Source organism: Aythya ferina (genome assembly GCF_964211825.1).
Source record: "Aythya ferina genome assembly, chromosome: Z".
In the NCBI taxonomy this organism is placed as follows: domain Eukaryota; kingdom Metazoa; phylum Chordata; class Aves; order Anseriformes; family Anatidae; genus Aythya; species Aythya ferina.
The window spans coordinates 44,088,552-44,111,407 of NC_140299.1; the positions used below are offsets into that span (position 1 = coordinate 44,088,552).

The 22,856-nt window shown below is 37.3% G+C and overlaps 1 protein-coding gene across 9 annotated transcripts in view; it reads left to right on the top strand.

Annotated features, from left to right (window-relative positions):
• The window catches only part of AOPEP (aminopeptidase O (putative)), a 199,148-nt gene that overhangs the window by 22,256 nt on the left and 154,036 nt on the right, over positions 1-22,856 (top strand). For all 9 annotated transcript variants that reach the window (XR_014687343.1, XM_084504751.1, XM_084504750.1 and 6 more), the window contains 2 exons: positions 11,931-12,084; positions 15,120-15,368. Coding sequence is in view for 8 of the 9 variants with exons in the window: in XM_084504751.1 (XP_084360877.1) it covers positions 11,931-12,084; positions 15,120-15,368 (403 nt within the window). In the remaining variant the exon portion in view is untranslated. The remainder of the gene's footprint in view (positions 1-11,930; positions 12,085-15,119; positions 15,369-22,856) is intronic.

Below are 22,856 nucleotides of genomic sequence, written 5' to 3' on the forward strand. Positions count from 1 at the left end.
AGAATTCAAGGATTCTTTTACTTTTTCCAGACCTAGATTTCAGTTGTTGTAAACTGACTGTTTTCAATCTCTCTGTAGTTGAACATTTGGCAGATAAAGTACCGTATCAGGCTCTTGACCACTTCAAGCCTTAGTAATTAATTAAACTTTATGTTTTAGTTTTTCAGTCCGATTGTAGCGTGGTGTGGCAGTGATTAGGATCTATCATTGTGTCATGTCCGTTTTCTGAAAAATATTGAATGAATGAAGAATATCAGTTCATATGTACCTGATATCTGATCAGTTCTCATGTACCTGATATCCTGTCTTCTTCTCTCATTTTGTCTTGTCTCATCTCTTCTTGTCTCTCCTTTTTTTCCCCTTCTCTCATTGGAAGATCATACCATGTGTGCAAGCAAGCAAGCATTTTTCTTCTGTATTGGTAGTACTTCATTCTTTAACCCTCTGTCTGCACAGAGGAGGAAGTTTTTATGGTAGCGATACACATAACAAGAAGTGTGTCTTGCTCCCATTAGTTTTGAGACTCTTTGGGAAATACGGTCAGTATTTTCTAGTGTCAGTTGTTCTGTTGTCAGGCCTTTAAATATGTAGCCTGATTTATGGAAGTGGTACTCTTTGGTGTTAAGTGGAAAGTTAGGATAGTCATGCATCTTAATAATATTAGTAGTTAGAATCACCTTTCCTTAGTTAGGCCTCGTTTAAGTACAGTTGGTCCAATGCTAGCCCCAGGAGATAGGTCATAGTTTCTTCTTTACTTTAACTCACTTTCCCCCAGCACATGTAGTAACAGTTATGCAGACAGCACCGCTGCTGATTGTAATCAACATTCACCAGTGCAGAAAGCCCAGCTCTGTGGTCAGACTGTGGACAGGAGAAGAGAGCTTAGTTCTGACACACAGAAATGGAGGTAAATTAAATGTGAGCATTCTGTGGGATGAATCTAACATCCAGACAGTGGTTATGTACACTGATTTTTAGAGGGCAATGCCAATAGATATGCAGCATGGCATCCGTCTCAAAATGGAAGTCAATCTTGACATTTGTCTAAGCTTTACTCAGAATTATGTTTTATTTAGGGAAAATTAAATCCCTAAATAAATGTATACACTTCCATTTGTAATGGAGAAAGGTGCTGTTACCAGTTACATGGTCCTGCTTATATTTGGATAAGGCCTACCATTCCACAGGCATGTACTCTAATTGTAAATAGATGAAATAAGGTTTATAGACCTTGTATCTCACTCGTTCTGATAAAATAAGCTCTTAAAACTCAAGGAAGATCTTCCTCCAGTTGAACTATTTCGAAGTGTTGGTTTTGAAGTAATTGAAGATCTTAATATTTACAATCCTAAGGAAGGTAGGGGAGGATTGGAAAACACGCAACAATTGGGGCCAGTTTTGTTTAATATTTCAATGATCTTGATGAGGGGATCAAGTGCACCCTCAGTAAATGCATGGACAGTACCAAGTTGAGTGGAGATGTTGATCTGCTTGAGTGTAGGAAAGCTCAGCAGAGGTATCTGGATAGGCTGTATCGATGGACCTTGTCCAAATACATGATAGTCAATGAGGAAAAGTGCAAGGTGCTGCACTTGGGGCATAACAACCCTATGCAGAGTAGTAGGCCTGGGTAAGAGTATTTGAAAAGTTGTCTGGCAGAGAAGGACCTGGAGATGCTGGCTGGGAGCCAGCTGAACATGAGCCAGCAGTGAGGCCAATGTCATTCTGGCTTGTATGAGAAATAGTGTGGCCAGCTGGACTAGGGAAGTCATTGTCCCCTTGTACTTGGCTCTGGTGAGGCCGCACCTTGAGTACTGTGTTCTGTTTTGGTCCCTTCACTAAAAGAAAGATACTGAGTTGCTCAAGGATGTGCAGAGAAGAATGTACAGAGAAGAACTAGAGTTTTATAGTCAGAAAACAAGAGGTTTGAGGAGTGGCTGAGGGAACCGAGGCTGTTTAGTCAGGAGAAAAAGAGGCTGGGAAGGATACCTCCATCACTGTCTACGACTATCTAAAAGGAGGTTGTAGTGAGGAGGCTGTTAGTCACTTTTCTCAGGTGACAAGTGGGAGGACATGAGGAAATGCTCTCAGGTTGCACCAGGAGAGGTTTAAATTGAATATCAGGAATAATTTCTTCACAGTGAGGGCAGTCAGACATTAGAATAGGCTGCCCAGGGAAGTGGTGGAGTTGCCATCTCTGGAGGTGTTCAAGAGATGTGTGGATGTGGTGCTTAGGGATATGGTTTAATGGTGCACTTACTAGGGCTAGTTTGTTGATTGGACTTGATGATTGCATGGGTCTTTTCCAACCTAAATAATTTTATTAATCTAAAAGGCATGTTAGTCTCACGTCTCACCTCCCTTTCTGCAGAGTCTTTAGAAGTATCATGTTATTAAGTGGCACTAAAGATTTTTTTTTTGTGAATCCTTGAAAAAATATACAGCAGCATGTCAACCATGTGTTTTTTTTTCTAAATATTGACAACATGTAAGCAGGTTCCAAGCTTGCAACACTTACAGCAAGATAATACTTTACATTATATACCTGTCCTGAAAGTTAACAACTCCTTTTTATTATTTTTTTTATTTTTTATTTGTTCCTGGTTTGAGGAATTGTTTGCTCAGTTGTATTCTTTCACAATTTCAAATATTAGTCAAAGTTTAAGAATTTTTTTAGCTACTGCTATGATGAACAGACTTCTTGTGTAATCCTTCATAGCTTATGTGATAAAATAAATTTGTCTCTCAAGACTTGCAGAATGAGGCTGATGCCTATATTTAGATATGGCCAAAATTTTCTTTAAATGAGAAAGATACTCAGGTGTTTGGATACTGAAAAGGAGCTTAAGCATACTTCTGATGTACATAATTTTTCTTCTTTTTGGACAAAACAAATGTAGAATTTAGTGAAGTTTTCTGCAAAGGTTTCCATTCTCTGAAAAGATTGTTTAAAAGTGGCTCATTGAAAATATTAGAATTTGGTGTTTCAGTGAAGAAAGTCTTTCTTCTATTCCCCTTTAAAAAGGCATGTTTACTCTTTAGGGACCAAAAAAGGAATGAAAGTTTCCTTGATTTCAGAGCCATCATTTGCATTAAATTATCTGGTTATTTTTGGCCATATGTGAAGCCTGTTTCAAGCCTTGTCTCTGCTCTTGAAATATGGAAAAATGCCACGATGAGCTTCTCAGCTCATTTAGGCAGTAATACTTTCCTGACTTGGCATCAAGAAAACAAGAGTGCTCTAGGTTTAAGACTAGGAGAACAGCTCTGCCATTATTGTTTAATTAATTTTATTGACACTCACACCTTGCTAATGAGTTGTTGCCTGTCCCTTAGTAGTGGCTGCATGGTTTGAAATATTAACAGGAAAAAGGATGCTTATGTGAGTTTATAGAAATGGAAACCTGGGGAAGATTTTCAGGCAATATAAATAGGTATAGGTAAGTTAAAATCAATATTCTCGTAGACCAATTAGGTAGTTGAAAAGTCTGTATTGTGAAAGAATGATTTCCTCATTAACATTGTTTCATCACTAGTTTAAAGAACCCATTAAAAATTTATAGTGGAATTAAGAGTAAAAGTAATACTGGGGAAAAACATTTTAAAAATGCTGTTGATGGAGTGTTGAGAACGTTGAGAATGACATCAGGGTACCATATCATTAATGACAGTATTGCGGCTTAGTCACCCAAGGCCAGCCTTGTCACCCTGTGGAGAATAGATGGGGTTTTTGTTCAAACCCTTCTAGTAGTTGCAATGGGTCAGTTTATATTGGTAATTCATGTGTCTGCCTAAAGATATGCTTATTTTTTTTTCTTTTTTTTTTTTTATAAGGCTAACGTGGTGTATATCTTTTACTAAGATCTCTGTGAAAGCAAGAAATAGCGTAAGAAGTCTTTAATGGAAAGGCCAGCAGCGAGGAAATGACTCATTTTAGCTTCACAGTGCTAATGATGTGCTGAGTGAAAAGTGTGTAGTGAACAGGGAAGAACCAAATGCAGCATTAAAGCTGTCTCCTTTAGTAGACATGTAACAATAGCAAACTTTTGTACTAAACTTTACTGAAAAACAGCAGATGCACCTTCTCTATTTCTGTCCTTTCCCTCTCTCTAGGATAGCATTCCCCAGTGTGTGGAAGACTCTACTTTTGAATCTATGTGGTGCACACAAAGCTCTTCACTTATCCTGATTATGGTGTTGTGATACAAACAAGATTTGTTTATTTATTTATTTTTTAAAGGTACTAAGCGTTGTGCTCTAGTACCTCTCAAAGACTCAGTAATTGATGACAGCCTCATCATCTATCATCTGGGTGTGTATATACAGATAAAAATGGCAAATGCTTGTTAGAGAGCTGTTTGGAATTTTTAAAAGGTACAGAAGAGGTACTGAGGAAAGAAAAGAAAGGACTAATATTCTGAAAAATGATGTAAAAACAAAAACAAAGTTCAAGTGTTAATCTGGCTAAATTCTTATTGAATTCAGGAGTCCAGATTCACTAGTTTCTTTAGTAATACTTTTGGAAGTTAAAAAGATAAAAATGGCCTGTGCTGTTAAATGGCCTGTCCCACATATGTTGTCATTATGCAGTTATGTGAGGCATATGAAATCTATCCAACTTACATTTTTTTTTACATTTATAATACACACCTTGAAGCCTTTCAGAGTGCCTTCAATGGAAATTATTTTTCCCTAGATTATTTATGTACAGTATGCTATGTCTGTGCTGCATATTTATAAAATTACATATAACTGGCAGAACACCAAAATATATTCTTTAAAATGCGGTTTCTTGGAAAGAATAAGCATTTTGGCAAGCAGTTGTGAATGAATTTATTCTGAACAGAGCTAAAAGTTAGCTTAATACTTTTTTCCTTTAAGAAATGCATTTGTAACAAGCATGCAGGCAGACAAGAGAACAAGCAAGGTTTATACCTATATGCATTTAAACAGAGATCTGCATTCTGATTCATGGAGCTACATCTCTTGATGCACAGATGCTTTGATCCCACACTGGGGCTAGATTAAGCTAGACTAATCTCATGGAATAGTCAGATTCCTCCTTTGCTGTTTGTAGTTTTTGGAAGTAGTGTATCCTAGAATCACAGAATCATTAAGGTTGGAAGAGACCTCCATGGTCATCTGGTCCAACCATTGCCCTACTACCACTATCACCCACTAAATCACGTCCCTAAGCACATATGTATGTGCCATATAAACCATTTAGCTGTTGTATTTACTTTTCAATGCTTCTCAGTGTAACTTTTATTCCATTACTGTAACACATACACTGTGCAAATATATGTAGTCAGAAGCACCTTAATGTTGATTTTGATTCATATTCAGGGGGTAGATATTCAACCATTAATTATGAAATCCAGTGGCTTGCTCTCTGTGTGATTACCTTCATATATTCCTTGAGTTTCTGTCTTGTGCAGACTTCAATGCCAGCTAGAAGATGTGTTCAGTTATTAGAAATACAGTGATAGAGAAGCCATCACCTGCAACATAGCTAGCAGCAACAGCTTTTATTTAGGCTCTTCTCACTTTTCCCAAGGCAAAGTGTAAGAGTCTGGTACGCATGTTGATTGATCTCCAATGTATATCAGGAATTACAGCATGTGAGTTGACAGCTTGTCACATGCTTCATTGGAGCACCACTCTCATGAAGAAAGGCTGAGAGCTGGGGATGTTCAGACTTCAGAAGAGAAGGCTCTGGGGTGACCTCATTGTGACCTTTCATTACTTAAAGGGGACTTATAAAAAAGATAGAGAGCAACTCTTTGCTCGATGAGATAATGACAGGACAAGGGGGAATGGTTTAAAACTGAAAGAGGGGAGATTTAGATTAGAGATTAGAAGGAACTTCTTCACTCAGAGGGTGGTGAGGCACTGGCACAGGTTGTGCAGAGAGGTTGTGGATGCCCCGTCCTTGGCGGTGTTCAAGACCAGGTTGGAAGAGGCCCTGAGCACTCTGATCTAGTGGGTGGCATCCCTTCCTCTGGCAGAGGGGTTGGAACTTGACGATCTTTGAGGTCCCTTCCAACCCAAGCCATTTTGTGATTCCTTATGCTACTCATCCCTCTGTGTCAGTGTTGAAGTAATGCTCCAGCATGAACGTGAGAGTGCTGGATGAGAAGTTCTGGTTTTCAGATGAGATCAAAGATTTCTACAAGTTACAAGGAAAGCTGGAGGGTTCTTCACCCTCGTGCCTCAGTCAATTAGTAGTTTTGGGATAACTGCTTACTAAACTGCATTTTTACATACTAGTGCTAGCTCTTACTTTGTATATCAAATTCTGGGAGAGTGAGGTACCTTTCTTTTTGCCTAGAGGTAGCTGAGTTGTGGGTTTTTTTTTTAGTAAATCATGCAATTTGTTTTTACTTATTGGTATATTTTCCCCTAAAATAGTTGGCACCAACATAAACACCACAAAATACAGACAATTTAAATGATCCATCAGGCATTAACCAATACTGACTCTCAGATGTTTCTTCAGTTACGATGGACTTTGCAGGACTTGAACAATTTTCATGATTTGAAAGATAATGCATTAAAAATTCTAGTAAGTAATTACATGATCCATTATTATTTCAAGTACAGAAAATAAATGTCCTTTAAGTTGTTCTTTTGAACAGTTATAAATAACTTATGGTTTCTTTCTCTTGTTAAATGTAGTCCTAAGTTTGGACTGTGATGTTTTCCAGTTTTACCTCCTCGAATAGGTGATTGTTGCTGAATGGTTTGCGTAATTGTGATATGATAGATTTGCTATGTAAAACTGGAAAAAAATAATTTTTGGAAAATGAAATATTACACCAAAAGTAACTATATATAGGAATATAATTACTTTTAAATTGTTTGATTTTAAGGAGAGGAAATAAGCATTACAAATAAAAGGACTCGGGTGCTCTTCCTTTATTTTTCCCATTGACTAACCCTTGCCTAATCTCTTGTTCCCAGGGTGCCCTTGCTTAGTCCGAAAATGTGTTTGTTTTTTTATTGGTGGTACAAAATGTTATTATTTCTAGTAGAGAAAGGGTAGCCATCTTATTTTGATCTGCACTACTTTCTCATACCCTAGAGGTGGTGCTGTCTACAAGGAAGCCACTGGAAATTAGAGGGCAGGCATGAGAAATCCGAAAAGGAGCAGAGTGGAGCTTGTGATCCCGAGGCATAGTGGGGATATAAAGGAAAACAAAACAAAACCACTGGTCTGAAGGAAGTTAACTAAAGGAATTAAAGTTATGGAAGAAAATGGGAAGTTGGGAGATAGCCTTACCAGGGAGAGGAGACAGAAGATAAATGGGACTCTTATTTGAAACAGTACTTCATGGTAGCTTATGTAGAGAAGTGTTGCCTATATAAAGACCATTTAAGTCACTCATCAGTTAACACATTTTAGAGAGAGCTCCCTTGCATGGCTGGGTCAGGACCTCTCAACCAAACAAAAGCGCAAAATGGAAATGGATAGACAGGGGAAGCAGTGACCTGCATACTGGGAATATTATAGGGATCCAGCCTGGTAGTGTAGGGATCAGGAGAGACAAGGCATAGCTGGAGTGAAGCTCGACTAGGGATGTGAAGAATAGCACAAAGACTTTCCACAGGTACACAAGACAGCAAAGGAAAACAAAAGAAATCATAACCCCTATGATAAGTGTGACAAGGAACTTGGTTACAGCTGACATGGAGAAGGCTGATGTACTCAGCAACTTTTTTGCCTCAGCCTTCACCAGAAATTGCTCTTACTACGCTTCCCAAGTCTCAAGGCAGGGACCAAGAGAATGAAGTCACATCCACCATCGAAGATCAGTCCATGAGACCCAATTGGATGTGTCTTAGGGTTCTGAAGGAACTGGCAGGTGAAGTTGCAAAGCCACTATCCATCAAGTTTGAAAAGTCGTGGTAGTCAGGTGAGGTTCCCAGTGATTCAAAAAGGGGAAATGTAACACCCATTCTTAAAAAGAGTAAAAAAGAAGACCTGGGAAGCTACAGACCAGCCAGTCTCACTTTTGTGCTCAGTTAGATCATGGAGCAGATCCTTTGGGAAACCATATTAAGATGTGTGGAAGACAGGGAGGTGCTTGGTGACAGCCAACATGGCTTCAGAAAGTGCAAATCATGCCTGGCTATCTTGGTGGCCTTCTACAACAGAGTGACAGCATTGGTGGAAAAGGAAAGAGCAAATGATGTTGTGTGTTGACCTGTGCAAAGCCTTTGATGTGGTCCCACACAAGATACTTGTCTCTTAATTGGAGATACATGGATTTGATGCATGGACTATTTGGTGGATAAGGAATTGGCTGGATGGTTGCATCCAAGGAGTGGTGGTCGATGTCACAGTTGCTAGGTGGCGATCAGCGACAAGTGGTGCCTCTCAGCAGTCCCTACTGGGACTGGTACTTTTTAATATCTACATTGGTGAAATGGACAGTGGAACTGAGTGCACCCTCAGCACGTTTGTGGATGACACCAAGTGATGCTAAGTGGTGCAGTTGAACAGAGGGAGGGAGTGCTATCCAGACAGACCTTTGCAGGCTTGAAAGATGGGCCCACATTAACCTAATGAGATTCAACAAGCCCAAGGTACTTCACCTGGGTCAGGGCAATCCCAGACATGAGGGCGGACCACAGAAGAACTCATTGAAATCAGTGCTGTGGAAAAGGACTTGGGTCTGGAAAGGACTTCTGGTGGATAAAAAAAGTCAACGTGAGCTGGCAATGTGCATTTGCAGCCCAAAAAGACAACCGTATCCTGGGCTGCATCAAAAGAATCATGGCCGTGAGACCTCACCTGGAGTACTTCATTCAGCTCTGTGGACCCCAGCACAAGAGAGTCATGAACCTGTTAGAGCAAGTGCATAGGAGGGCCGTGAAGATGTTCAAAAGGGTAGAGCACCTCTTCTGTAAAAACAGGCTGAGAGACTTGGCATTGTTTAGCCTAGAAAAGAGAAGGCTCCAGGGAGACCTGCTGGTGTCTTCCAATACTTAAAGGGGGCCTACAAAAAAGATGATGAGAGACACCTTGTCAGGGAGTGTAGTGGTATGACAATACCACTAAAATAAAATGAGGTAGATTTATATTGGATATAAGGAAGAAAATCTTTACCATGAGGGTGGTGAGGCACTGGAACAGGTTGCCCAGAGGAGCTGTATATACCCCATCCCTCGAAGTGTTTCAGGCCAGGCTGGATGGGGCTTTGAGCAACCTGGTCTAGTGGGAGGTGTCCCTGCCAATGGCAGGGGGGTTGGAACTCGGTGATCTTTAAGGTTTCTTCCAACCCAAACCATTTTGTGATTCTATGATCATGACAGTGCTTGTGATTCAGTTGTTCAAGAGAAAACCACTGTGGGATAAATATACAGTTATCATGTACAGTTCTAGAGTATGGATGGAGAGGGCATCTAAAATCCCTGCAAGAAATAGAATGAGCCCAAGCTGCATGTGTAAAGACAATATAAATCTTGGATCTTGTTCTAGGAACATCCAGAGTTTGCATGGTCTCTAAAATGCCTGTAAAATATACAGGACTTGGAAAACAGAGGAGGAGCTGTATGTCAGTTTCTCGTCTCTTCTTCAGGAAACCCAAGTTTACATAAATCTGGAGACACATATCAAGAAAACTGATTTTCTGTTTTCTTTGGTGCCTTCATCCTTTTTCAAGGTTTGCTCTGGCTCTGAAAAGCATATGTTTGTTGCCAGCTCATATTAACTTGTGAGTGCAGTACATGTTGTTCTTCTCTCTGGACTGCTAAACTGACTCCCCATTCATTTCGACATTCTGTTCAAATGAAATTAAAAAAAAAAAAAAAAAAAAAAAGCAAAACCCCCAAAACCTCTATGGTCTTGCTTGCTCCAGCCTGCCTTGCTAAACATGTTTCTCACTGTAACCCTCTCCACCGCCTCTGTTTGCATGGCACAGACCTCTTCCCTTTCCTTTTAGACAATCTTCTCGCTGCTGTGGGAGCCTTCTCCTTTGTACCTTCTCTGCCATCGTGAACAGTTTTTCTGTGACTGCCTTTTGACTTTCATTCTTCAGAACACAGCTGAAAATGCATTAGTTTTTCCTCAAATTCTCTTCCTTTGCTGTTTGAAGGCTTTACTGTTAACGTAACTGCATAGAACATTTTGTAACACATCTTACATAACAGATACTACACTGAGTGAAGTTTTTTAGACTACCTCTCAGTCTTTTGTTGCGCCCATTGAAGTGAAAGGAAAAGCTGCTATTGGCTTCAGTGTGAGCAGGCGTGGGCTTTTTAGCACAGTTTATATCAGTGAAGCTCTACATTGCACTACTACATGACAGTCTAGTATTTCAAAAAGATAAATTGCTGCTCTCCTGGGTGGCATCTGTCTCTCGAAGTGGGATCTGCTTTCCTTGGCTGTTTGCTAGCCTTGGTAAGTTTAAAAATAAATAAATAAATAAATTGGCAAAACAGTTGTCCTCTTTGTTTCAAATGTGTTTGGAGCAAATAAGTTCCCTCTACTCCCATGCTGTTGGAAGGTTAGGAGAATTACAGGAATAATATATGTTCAGCTGACAATACAGATCAAAGCTTTCTGATGGTAATGGTAAGTGTTGCCAGAAGCAGAATGGACTGAGGGAGTATAGGTGGTTGCTAGGGCATGTAAGAGGCAGAGGTTTTATCTTCCTCTTAGATTGCTTTATACAATATTGTTTTCTTATACAAAATAGTAGGTGGCAAAATTTACTGAGGCTATGCAAAAAGGTTTTTTTATATGTCATTTCTTTGAACAGCTTGATGTTCTGTGCATTAGGGGACCCACAGGTAGTTTAGCTGTGCTGTTGTTTCTTTTCTCTATGCCTTTTGGCAGCCACAGGATTTTTTTTTCTTTTCTTTTATTTTCATTTTGATAGTGTTCCGTAGCCCTGGTTAGAATACCATTGCAAGTATTAATGTTCTCTTAAAACAACTGAAGTTTGTATGTTTTCACAGTTTCCATGGCTACACTTATTTGCGCATGATTCTGTAGTTTGTAACTCATTTTAGGCTCGTTCCAAGAGCAATTAAGGTATTAATATGGTGTAGTAACTGTATTTGGGTCCATAAGGGAGTACTTGAATTTTACCCTTAAGCTGTATTCATTTTTAGAGGGACAAATGGAAAACCTAAGTAACATTTAAATTCATGAAAGGTATGCTGTCCTAAAATATCCTCTAGTTTGTCCACACATGTTCACAGATACAGTCAGCCTATAGTGTACTCTCTGTCTTCCAGCACTGTGTTCCCATACTGATAAGACTCATCTTTTTAGCTTCTAATAGACTCTCTAATCTTGTTATAGCAGCTCCTGGATTATCTTGACCAAATCATTGACTTTGGCAATATCCCATCTGATTCTGAGCTTTGATTTCTCACTGCCTGTTTGGCACATCATGTATCTCAGATTGCCAGGTCTGATTCACAAGCACTAGTGTTGTTTGTTAAATCTTTCCTGTCAGTTTGGTACTGTCCAGAACACAAAGAAAAGTGTTTGTTCTGTGCAAGGTCATACAGATAAGACAAAATCATGAGGTGGTGATCCAGGGTCAAAAGAATTAAATGTTAATCTTTTTGTGTCTGAAGATTCTATTAGATTTTGTATCTGATGCACTTCTTGGTCAGTAAGAGTACAGTCATGTTAAGTTGCATTAATAACATCTCAGCAATGATTATTTTTTTTTATAGATAGAAATATCAGCAGACAGAGGAATGTGGGTGTAAGTGAACAATACTGAATCTGTGGTGGTTACATATGACTGCTTTTACTTGTCCCAGTGGAATTATTTTCCCTTCTTCAACGTAAATAACCATGATGTATGGCAAGAGGTTTGGTCCACAGTCTCAAGTACATAAAAATATCAAGTACTGTCTGTGTTCTGTGACTGATGAGTCTGTACAAATGTTCTTTTTACTCACAGGTGTCATGAGCTGGTACTACTATGTGACTATGCCAATGCCAGCATCCACCTTCACTATCGCTGTGGGATGCTGGCAAGAAGTTAAACAGTCCTTCACACCTGCTGTCCAGACAAACAATGAGTTGTCTTTGCAATGTTCACAAGCTGATTTCAGGTTGGTGTTTAGATTATTGTTGAAAAATGGTATATATGCATAGCGTTTTCATTTACTCTGTGGATTGGAGCCATTTCAGTACAGGAATCAAAATAGAACTTTTTAAATGTGAACCAAAAAATCTTTACATGGAAATAATTCCAAAGGCTTTATTTCACAGGTAACGATGTGGTTCTTTCTATGTGAAAACAGCCTGCTTAGTGAGTAATAGGTCTAATCCTAATGTCTTCTGGATTTGCATCCTACATCCTGTTGTGCTTAATGCCCTGCTGTAACAGTACCAGATTCTCCATCTTTTATTACAATGCCTGCCTGCAGTATCTGTGATGCTACTAGGCTTGGGCTATTCTGGATGCGTAGTACCCTCTAGTACCATCGTGCCTACTCACTCCAAGTCCCCTACTTTTCCCTTCCAGTCCAGTCCCATCCCAAAGTTAGAGCTGGCCTTTGCAGTGTTTTGCCTAGGGTGATGTGTAGTATTGCAGTGGTCCTGTGAAAGAAAGATGGATTCTTCATTCTATTCAATAAAAGAAATAGCTTGTTGTCCAGTATGTGCAGTGGCTACTTAGCTATTTTTCACCAAATGTGTAGAAAAGTAATTATTACGAATGCATCTATCCCTCTTTCCAATCCAGTCAAAACTGATCATAGTGTTTAAATTATTACGGGGTTGTGAATGAACATCACAATAGTACATAGGCTTGCAAATGAGAAATGAAGTTAAAAATTAATGTTGTGGAGCAATATAGCTTGTTTCCACATGTGTTCACCTTAGTTAACAGCAGTCTCAGACATGGCACATGATTTTCTCACATATTACTGTCAGCTTTTCAGATTCCTTAAATGTTTTTTCTATTTTGCAATTAGAAGCTTAGCCTAAAAAAATGTTGTTAGGTAACTGTTTTGAGGCTAATACTGTGTTAACATTAAGACTGTGGAAGTCCTTACCATTTTGACAGAGTTAGTGAGACTTAGGAAAATGAGGACATAATTATTGGAATTTAAAATTAAAGGATTCTGTGGTTTGCAGCTTGACTAATTTTTTTCAAATGCTAATAAATCTTGAGAATAGGAACTTTCATGCTTTGTCCAAGATCAGTAAGACATGCCTAGTCAAGCTTCAAAATAGTTTGTAGGTTTGATAAACTTTTAGAAATTGTTTTATGTTTATTCATCTATATGTTTATATGTTTCTAATATGACTACCTAAACAGGAATACTCAGTAATTGTTAAGTACAGCCTGTTCAGGAATAGGTATTTTTTATCAATTTAATGCAAAAGATTATTCTGACAAGTGTGGTGATAGAGTAAATGAGTAAATGAGCTTTTTTTTTTTTTTTTTTTTTGTAAAAAATCTGGAAACTGGGAAATGTATTTGTAACTTTTTCTAACAAAAGTTACTGCAAGTTTTAATCAGTATGATGGTCATTATCATTATCCCTTTTGGGTGAGTTAATTGACAGAGATGAGGTGATGTATCTACAACAGATAAAGTAGTGACAGTGAAATAAATACAACTAATGTCTTGAAAGAAAAACTGCCAAAAAAAATATGTTTATTTGGGAGTTAGCAAAACAAATACTTATTATTTATTTAGTTATTAAGACTATGGAACCAAGCCATTAGCGGAGCTTTCTGGAAAAGATGTGAAATGGATATAGACAAGCACATATTAAGGTAGTGTCTCACAGAAGGTAATGGGGATAGACTCTTGTATGGCAGGAAGACGAGGGATTTCTGAAGGAGGTGTTTAAAGGTGTAATGTAATTTATATCCATGTGCCAGTGAGTTTGACATAAGGAGACTGTGTCAAAATATTAAGCGGAGCTAGAATGTAAAATAAGTTTTTTATCTTCTTAAGGACTCCATGGCAACTTCCACAAGAGATAGGGTGCTAGTTTTCAGGTTCCTGCCTAGTATCAACTCTGACAATTAAATACAAAGTTACATTCTTTTAGGGAAAAAAATATTCTGGTTTAAACTACCCTTTGGAAAAAAAATGTATAATGATGGATGTAGTTTCTCTGCTAATATATGTAATCAATGTCTACATCTTTCACTAAAAAAAAAAAAAAAAGTTATATAAGGTGTTAAAAGTTTTGGCACTTCTGTAAAATGTAGTTCTTTCCTACGTGATTTCATTTGTTTTTGTGTGTCAGCACTCACCTGGAGCATGATCTTACAAATATAAATGCTTTTGGTGATACTTGGTGCAGTAACAGTAAATGCTTTGCCTGTCAAGGCATAATAGAACCAGCTTCTTTAAGATGAAATCTGAAACCAAGGAGAGGTTCTGTGCTGCACAGAAGACTACCTAGGAGGTGAAAACATGAAGCTGATTTCTGCTTAGATACAAGTCTATTTGGGCAGATAAATTATTGTAAAGGTATATGACTCAGTGTTTAGGAAGGATCAAGTTTACTCATCTTTCCAGCTACAGTTTTGAATATTCTGTAAGGATAATGTAAAATAATCTGGATCCTAATGTGATAGCTTGAAATGTCTATGATGATAAGACTGAATTGATATCTAATGTTTTACCTGAGAAAAAAAAATACTGTAAAAACTCCTAGCAATTTTTTTACTGACAACAACAACAGAAAAACTTTAAATTTCATTCTATTGCACCTGATATGTTTATGGGGTAAATAAAAATGTTATGATTTAAACAGAAATTCTCTGAACAAATATTGTTGTATTATTACTTAGTTTATCTACATTTTCAGCACTTGTTCAATTGATTCACATCTATTATAAAAACAAGGTTTGACTACTCTCATCTTTTTTAGTTATGAGTAACTATATCAGTTTCAGTAAGGTATGTAGTAAAGATTCTGACCTATGTTTTCACAGTGCTTTGCATGAATGAATGGTATGAGAAGATAAATGAGATGGTTTTATGTGAACTAACTCTGTGATTCTGGTGACTAGAAAATATCATTCCAGTGCTTAGGAAATATCCTTGAGTTAATATACTCTGTTGTGCATGTTTCTGATATCGTATTAAACCATTTTTTGTTCTTGTTATTATCAGATGGCATGAAGAAAGCTGTGGACATGTGGAATATCCCTGCCGTTTCCAAAATCCTGCTGCCAGGTTGCAGAGAGTCATTCCTTACAGAGTCTTTGCTCCCTGGTGCCTTATGAAATGCTGTGAAGAACATCTACTTCAGCTCATTCCTCAGTGCCTCTCAGCTGCTTACACCACACTGGGCACCCATCCCTTTTCCAGGCTTGATGTTTTGATAGTTCCTTCCAACTTTTCCAGCCTGGGAATGGCTAGGTAAAGAAAATTCTTGATATCTCACCTTCTATATTTATTTAGACTCCTTTTTATCATCTAATTAACAGTGTCAAATTTCTATCAATATGAAGTTGCTGTGTTATTTTTGTTAAATCAGTTTTAAAACTCTAGTTGTTGCTGAGTAGGTTTTTCTTAGTTTTCTTTACTTACATCCTTTGTGCTATGAACATTAGTTTTCATAAGGCTCAGGAAGAAAAATATAAGCTTATTAGATATGTCTCTGAATTTCCTCATTTGCAAAACTGAAGTTCTTTTATTATATCTATTCATTTCAGTACTTGATACTGCTATCATTTTGTTATGTTTTCTTTTGTCAATGACTTCACCATTATGTCTTGACAAAACAGGAGCATGTTAAAATTCAGATGCAGAGTTTATTGATAAGCTGTTTGTGATTTATGGTTTTATAGTCAAACACTGGTCTTTGGAAGCTGAGGAAGGCAAACCTTAAGGATTATATTATCAAATTTTCATGTAATTGTGGAGAATAAAAAGCTTAATTAAATATTTTTCAGTTTCCAGTTGTGCAGTGACAATAAAATTTTAGTTCTACTAGTTGTACTAGTATAGCAGTGTCTAACAATTAAAATTCCCCTTTTTTTGTGTGTGTGTGTTATAAGAAATATGCAAGTTGGTAATCAGATATAGTATTTATTCATAGCAGAGAATGAAACACTATTTTTATTCACAGTTTGCCTAGTGCCAACACTAGAATTGATGCTTTTAGGCATATATATTACGGAAAAAACATCTGAAGGAGGAATTAAAGGCAATGTTATTTTGAAAGGGGAGGACTGAAGGGAAAGCTGTATTCACAGACTATTAGTTTTGTATGGAACTATTAGAGCAGTTGTCAACTGCCAGCCTAAGTGCTTAGATGAACCAGAAGTTCCAACTGCTAAGCTTACTGTGTTAGATTTCATTTTACAAACTGTATAATTAAGCAAGTGATGAAACTTTTTGTTTCATGCTACGTTGTGATTTATATTTCTGTAGATTTCTTTCTCAGATTTCCTCTTGCAATCTTACTTAAGAAAAAAAGCAGAAAATACTGCTGGCATGCAATAATAATATTGTATAGATTTAGATTTAGATTTAGATTTAGATTTAGATTTAGATTTAGATTTAGATTTAGATTTAGATTTAGATTTAGATTTAGATTTAGATTTAGATTTAGATTTAGATTTAGATTTACTTTCACTTTTAAAAAGATCTGTAACATTTAAGACTTTGGCATTCAGTGACACTCTCCTTTGTCAGATAAGCCTCATTGCTTTATAAATAACTTATGAGTTATTTATACTCATAAACTGAGTTTGCAATGATAGTTCTTTGCTCAATTAACCCATAAATGAAAGTGTCAAGAGATCTATATGACTCCTGGTTGCTTTGGATGCCCACTACAGATTATATTTTCTGATGCTTTGCATGGAGGTTTGATTTGTAGGTAAGCATGATGTTGAGTAACATGTTCTTGAAGCCGTATGAAATGGAGAGAGCAGCTTACTTTCTTATTTCAAAGACATGATGCTTAAAGGTTGACATGGGTCCTTATGGACCCATCACTGTAAATGAGTAAGAAGATAGCCATTTTACTTAGATGTATGACAAGAGTAGTGATCAGTGGAACCAGGAAGAGCAAGATGTACACACAATGTAAAAGGAAGGAGCAAGGGACAAGAGCTGTGTAGGCCAAAATGACAGCACACAGTAGATGAAATCTTCAAGATTCATTTGCTGGTATGCTATGTCTATTTAGGAAGATGTCAGTGCTTCCCCAGCATGTACCTTTCCCAGAATCTGTAGGGAATGCCTGCAGGGTGTTCTGTTGCAAAACCATCTGTGGTTATCCAGATTGCGTATTCTGAATATTGTAATAGTGCTTTCTTTGTGAAGGAGATGAGAAAACCTATAAGCATTATTACAGTATTTCCTTATGCCTCTTCTAACAACTGTCTGTTCCAAGTGATCCATATCATTGAATATAAGTGAAGGATGAAAGAAAGGACATGCATACTTCCTGATGCTTTTCTTTCAACAGTTCATCAAGCCAAGCACATTCAAATTTTTAAAAATGGAAATAAAGGAATAATTTAAGCTGTTTAAATGTCAAGCTGTTTGGACAGCAAAGGGAATTATTAAGTGACTCATAATAGCTCGTTTGTTCTTGTTTCATGTGATTTTTTTTTTCCAAACAGAGGTTCTGTGCATATAGCAAGCTAACGTAAATGGTTAATTCCTGCCCATGCAATGATAATTACCCAAATGACTTCAGTTAAGACTAAGCTATGTGCAAAACTGTGCCCAAAGCCACATTAAAAAAAAAAAAAAAGAAAAGAAAAAGAAAAAAAAAAAAGTGCTATTATCTTGGGTTAAAAAGGGTGCTGTACTATTTACTTTTTTATCTTCTAGTCTATCTGTAGCAGTATAAACATAACAGCATGCCAGCACAAAGGGATTGTTGTTTTGAGAATTCTAATTGTACTCCTGTCTGCCAGGGAAGGAAGCAGTCATAAATTTTAGTCATTATCTTAAGTTTCAGGGCTTTACAGTGTTTGGCACTTTTCTTTCTCTGTTCCTCATTAGCTGATACTTACTGTGTTTTTTATATCCCAAAATGCTTCCCTTTTCTTAAGGGAGTTGTTTCCCCAGCATGTTAGAGTGGTATGAAATGATGATAGTGCATGCATAGAGTGACCTAATTAGGCGTCTTAAGATGTCAGTTGCAGCAGCCACTACTGTGAGGCGGCTACGTTTCTCTTGAAGTCTGACTTTATGGGAAAAACTCTACCTGAAAGCATGTTCATTTTACTTACACTTTCTGTACATCTCTTCCTGTCTTTTTTAATTTGCAATGGATTTCTTTATGGAAACAGAATCTTGATTGCATATAATAATTACAGTCATCATCTCTTGCTTCCTGCAGATCTTTGAAGTTGGAAAATTTAATTTTGCATTCTTTTTGGTTTTCACGCTATTTTAGTTCAAGTGACTTCAGTATAGCTTCTCCCAGATTTATATTAGTAAGAGAAGAATGTGGCCCACGTCTTTGTTGGTGATGTTATGTTAAACCATACAATTAAAAAAAAAATCAAATTAATAAAGCATTGTGGAGCAAATTTACATAGCTGAAAAGCTGGAGATTCAGTGCTTTCTGTAGAACTTCCAATTACATGAATACTTAACGGCACTTTTCATCTGATTTAAAGTTCTCTCACCAGCAGAAGGGAGAGAATCGGGGGAAGAAGAGTAGTGAAAAAAAGGAGACTGCAAAGACTCTAGAGCCAGGGAAGAGCCATTACACCATAAGATGGCTGTCATTTTTATACTTTGGGAGCTAACAGGTTATAAGAAGGAGATTACAGGTAGCTCCGTGGTTTTGTTGCTGTTGATGACACTGAGGGATTGAATGTAGACTCCACTGGCATTTAAATACCTAGATTATTCCACAGTTGCCAGTAGAATTGCATAATCACTGAATGCTTTGGGTTGGAAGGGGCCTTAAAGACCACCCCCTTGCCATAGGCAGGGCCACCTCCCACCAGCCCAGGCTGCCCAAAGCCCCATCCAGCCTGGCCTTGAACTCCTCCAGGGATGGGGCATCCACAGCTTCTCTGGGCAGCCTGTGCCAGGGCCTCACCACCCTCTGAGTGAAAAATTTCTTACGGATCATAGAATCACAGCACAGTGGGCCATGAGTAGAGTTACTCATGTGAACAAAACTGGTGGAAAGACTTCAAATAAAAAATAGGTTTTGTGTGTTCCTTGGGCATACACTGTCTTCAGATCAGTTCATTCCCAGTCCAGTTTTGTTGATCTCATTTTCAAAATCTCTTCCCACTGATCTCCAGCTCTCTAATCTCCTTTCCTTTTGGCAAAACCTACAGAAACTCTGAATTCTGTGTTCTTTTTCATTCCATCTGGGAAAAAAGAGTTCTTTCAAATATAGACCCTGGCTTTATGTGCCATCTGAGCTTGGGCTTGAGACTTTGACTGTCTTGCATAAGCCCTCTTTTTCCATGGAAGTCTTTATTGCTTCCTTGCCCATAGAGGGCCTTTCACAGTCACACTGATCTTTTGCATTTTTAGGGCCTTCCATACTGCTTACCAGCCTTCTACTTTTTCATGGCAAATGCACTGATACTTATTTTATTCCCTTGGAGGCTGTAAGCCTTTGTTTATGTTGAGTTGAAGGACTTTTTTAGAAACAGTGGTCTTCAAATTTGTTGTGTGTTTGTTTCCAGCACACATAGTTGGAGTAACATAAGGTTAGTACTTTTTCTGTTTGGATTTGAAAACTGGAACTTTAAATGTACTGGTGCTAGCGCAACTAAAGATCTGTACGTGAAGCACCATGTATCAGTTATGTGACTAGTCACATCACACATCGCTGGGAGCTATGAGAGTACGATGAAAAGAGTGCTCTTTGGTATGTACCCTGCTCTTATGTTTTTCTATAAGCGTTTAATAACTTAGTTTTACAGCACTAGTAGCTGCTGAAAATAGAATAATGGGGTGTATTGACCTTTGAGCTTAGCTGTTTGGTTGTTCGTACAGCAGTTTTGCTCAGCAGAGCTAGCAAATAACTAAAACCAAAGAACCTATAAATAAGATACTGATGTTTTCAAAGGAAAATCCTGATAGGATATTTGAATCCTATTTCTAAAATAAGTGACGTTATTTTCAAATATATTTGACACCCTTGAAACTCAAGTGGCGTTTGATGACTGAAATGTAGAGGGTTCTTAGAATCATTGAATAATTGTAAAACACATCAACTTATATTGCTGGCTAACAGAGGAGTTAGCAACCCAGCTTTGTCTCTATTCTTCCGTCATGCAAATGGTCCTAGATGGTATATCAAGTAGAAGGAATATCCCTTTTTTCTAAACAACATATTTCAGCAGTACTCTTGAGTCTTTCCAGGCCATTTCACTAAGGTTGTTAACTTTTTGAATTGAAAAGGAAAACAACAACAAATCAGGCTCTTTGATCTGTGTGTATGTAGCCATCATTTATCCAATCTGTAAATCTACAGTGTTCCAATGACAACTGATAAGTCTATAGAAAGCCACTATGATTGGAAACCACCCAAATGTCAAACCTAAATGTCAGTCTTTAGCATTGTTCAGTCTTGCAGAGCTGTGACTGACCATTTGCCTCAGCTCAAGCCTTTTGTGAGAGTATACATTTATATAAACTTTTTGGTCAGCATTTTGAGTTGTGTTAGTTTTAGGAAATATTTGCAAAAGTAAAGCTCGAACATGAACACTCCTTAGTCTATTTTTGGTGTATCACTAGTTAGTTATCCAGACAGAAATAACACATACAAGAGTTCAAGCTAAAAATATGATGTCTGGAGAAAGAAAAATGGATTTGTAACCTATTTTTGATGCATTATGTAGTGAGAATCTTAACTGGAATCTTGTGTACTTGGTTGCTTGTATGTCTGGTGTGATTTTTTTATTTTTTTTTCTCCCTTTTTCCTTTTTTTTCCCCCTTTTTATTTTTTCTCTTCTTTTTTCTTTTTTCTTTTTTTTGTCTAATTTTCATTTTTCTTTTGTCTTTTTTTTTGTCCTTTTCTCCTTTTTTCTTTGTTCTTTTTGTTTATATATGGGAGTCTGCAAGTTGTATGAGAATTTAATGCCCGATACTACAAATGATTTTGTATGTCCTCAAGTTTACATGCAAGAGTCCTCTACATTTTGATCAAAAAACATGCTTGCATATCTGCTTTATATATTTGTTGCCAGGATTGTGACTCAGTTAAAGTCCAAAGTTCATAAGCTAAATTTGGTGTAATGATGCAAGTAAATTTAATGTCATTTGAATTTAAATAAAAGTTTGTTGAGCTTATACCTCCTACCAATGTTTGCAAGTAGTGGTCGTTTGTTTTGCTCAGTGCTTTTTTTTAAATAGAATTTGGAGTATAGTGGAGAGCACCTAGGAGGAAATAGTATCTGTCATTCTTGTATTTCTGAGATGAAGAATCAAGCATGAAATTTGGCTGAAAATAACAAGTAGTCCATTCATCACTGCAAACAAAAGTGCTAAATCAGAATAAATCAGCATAAATCATTTTTTTAACCTTAGGCTCTCTGTTTTCTTTCTGAGTACAATAACACTTAGGCCGAGTTTGTTACAAAAGGTTGCAAATTACCAAGGTTTTTCAAGAGGCAATTTTTACAATTAGCATTTTTTCCTTTGGAAAATTAAGTATTTTGTAAAATCACATGCAAATAAGCAAAAATTGTTTATTTTAGTATTGTGGAAATTATGTATGAAATGCATATTGTCTAGCACAAGGACTACCACAGTGAGTTGTAACTGTAGAGATTCATTTTAATTTACATGGGTTTTCTTTTAAATAGTAGTTCTTCTGGTAGATACTTGGAGTGTTTGCTAGCTTTAAATGCTCTGTTGCAATAAAACAAAGCTGCTATAAATAATAATCTCAGTATACCTGTGCTTAGCAAAGGGACTCCAGAGATTTGCCTTGTGGAATGGAGAGGGGGAAATGTGATACCAGCTGAGTAAATACTTGGCAAGAGAGGAAAAGCTGGGTATCTATTTAAAATGCTGTTTTTGTTTTTAATACCGGAAAAGCAGTCAGACATGATATTCAAAACTGACTGTATGGCTATATTGGCTATAACCTACATTCAGTTTTGAATTTAAAGAGATCTGGGACATGTCTTCTAGCCATCTAAATATCTAGCACATTATGTTTGATTTTTGTCTGTCTTTCCCTCGATTTTTTTTTTCACTGTTACAGAAATCTGGATCTGGTCTCAAATTCTTCAGAATTAAGTCAAATTTTTATGAAATTAATATTGATCTAGTGGCAGAGTAGCAACTTAGTAATTTTTACTTTTGCTGAAGCATTATCATACTATTTCAAAACAATAAAGCTGTACTAAATTCATCTGTGTTGGAGACTTATCTGTTAGTAGCAGTAATTCAGAGTATGTGTCTGTAAAACACGTGTATATTAACTTAGTGGTATTTTCACATTCAGAACATTTTCTGACTTTTATCTGGAGCCTGAGGTGTAATTTGCCACCACGGCAATCACAGTCCTTCATGCAGTTGTCATTTTGTGATCAAACCAGGATTTGGAGTACTTCAGGCACAATATATTCCCTTACTAATGTGCCGAGCCATCTTGTTAGCCTATTAACTATTAGCAGATGCCCTTTTGAATGCAAACCTGCAAGAAAAATAAAACAAGATCATCTCTTGATAGAAACCAAAATTTGTTTTTCATCAATTCGAGCAATGATAAAATTGCTTGTCCTGGTTTTAGCTGGGATAGGGTTAATTTTTTTTCATAGCACCTGTTATGATATTCTGTTTGGGATTTTTGATGAAAATAGTGGTAGTAACATGCTGATGTTTTAGTTGTTGCAGAGCAGTACTTACACAAAGCAAAGGACTCTGTTTCTTGTGCTGCCCTGCCAGTGAGGA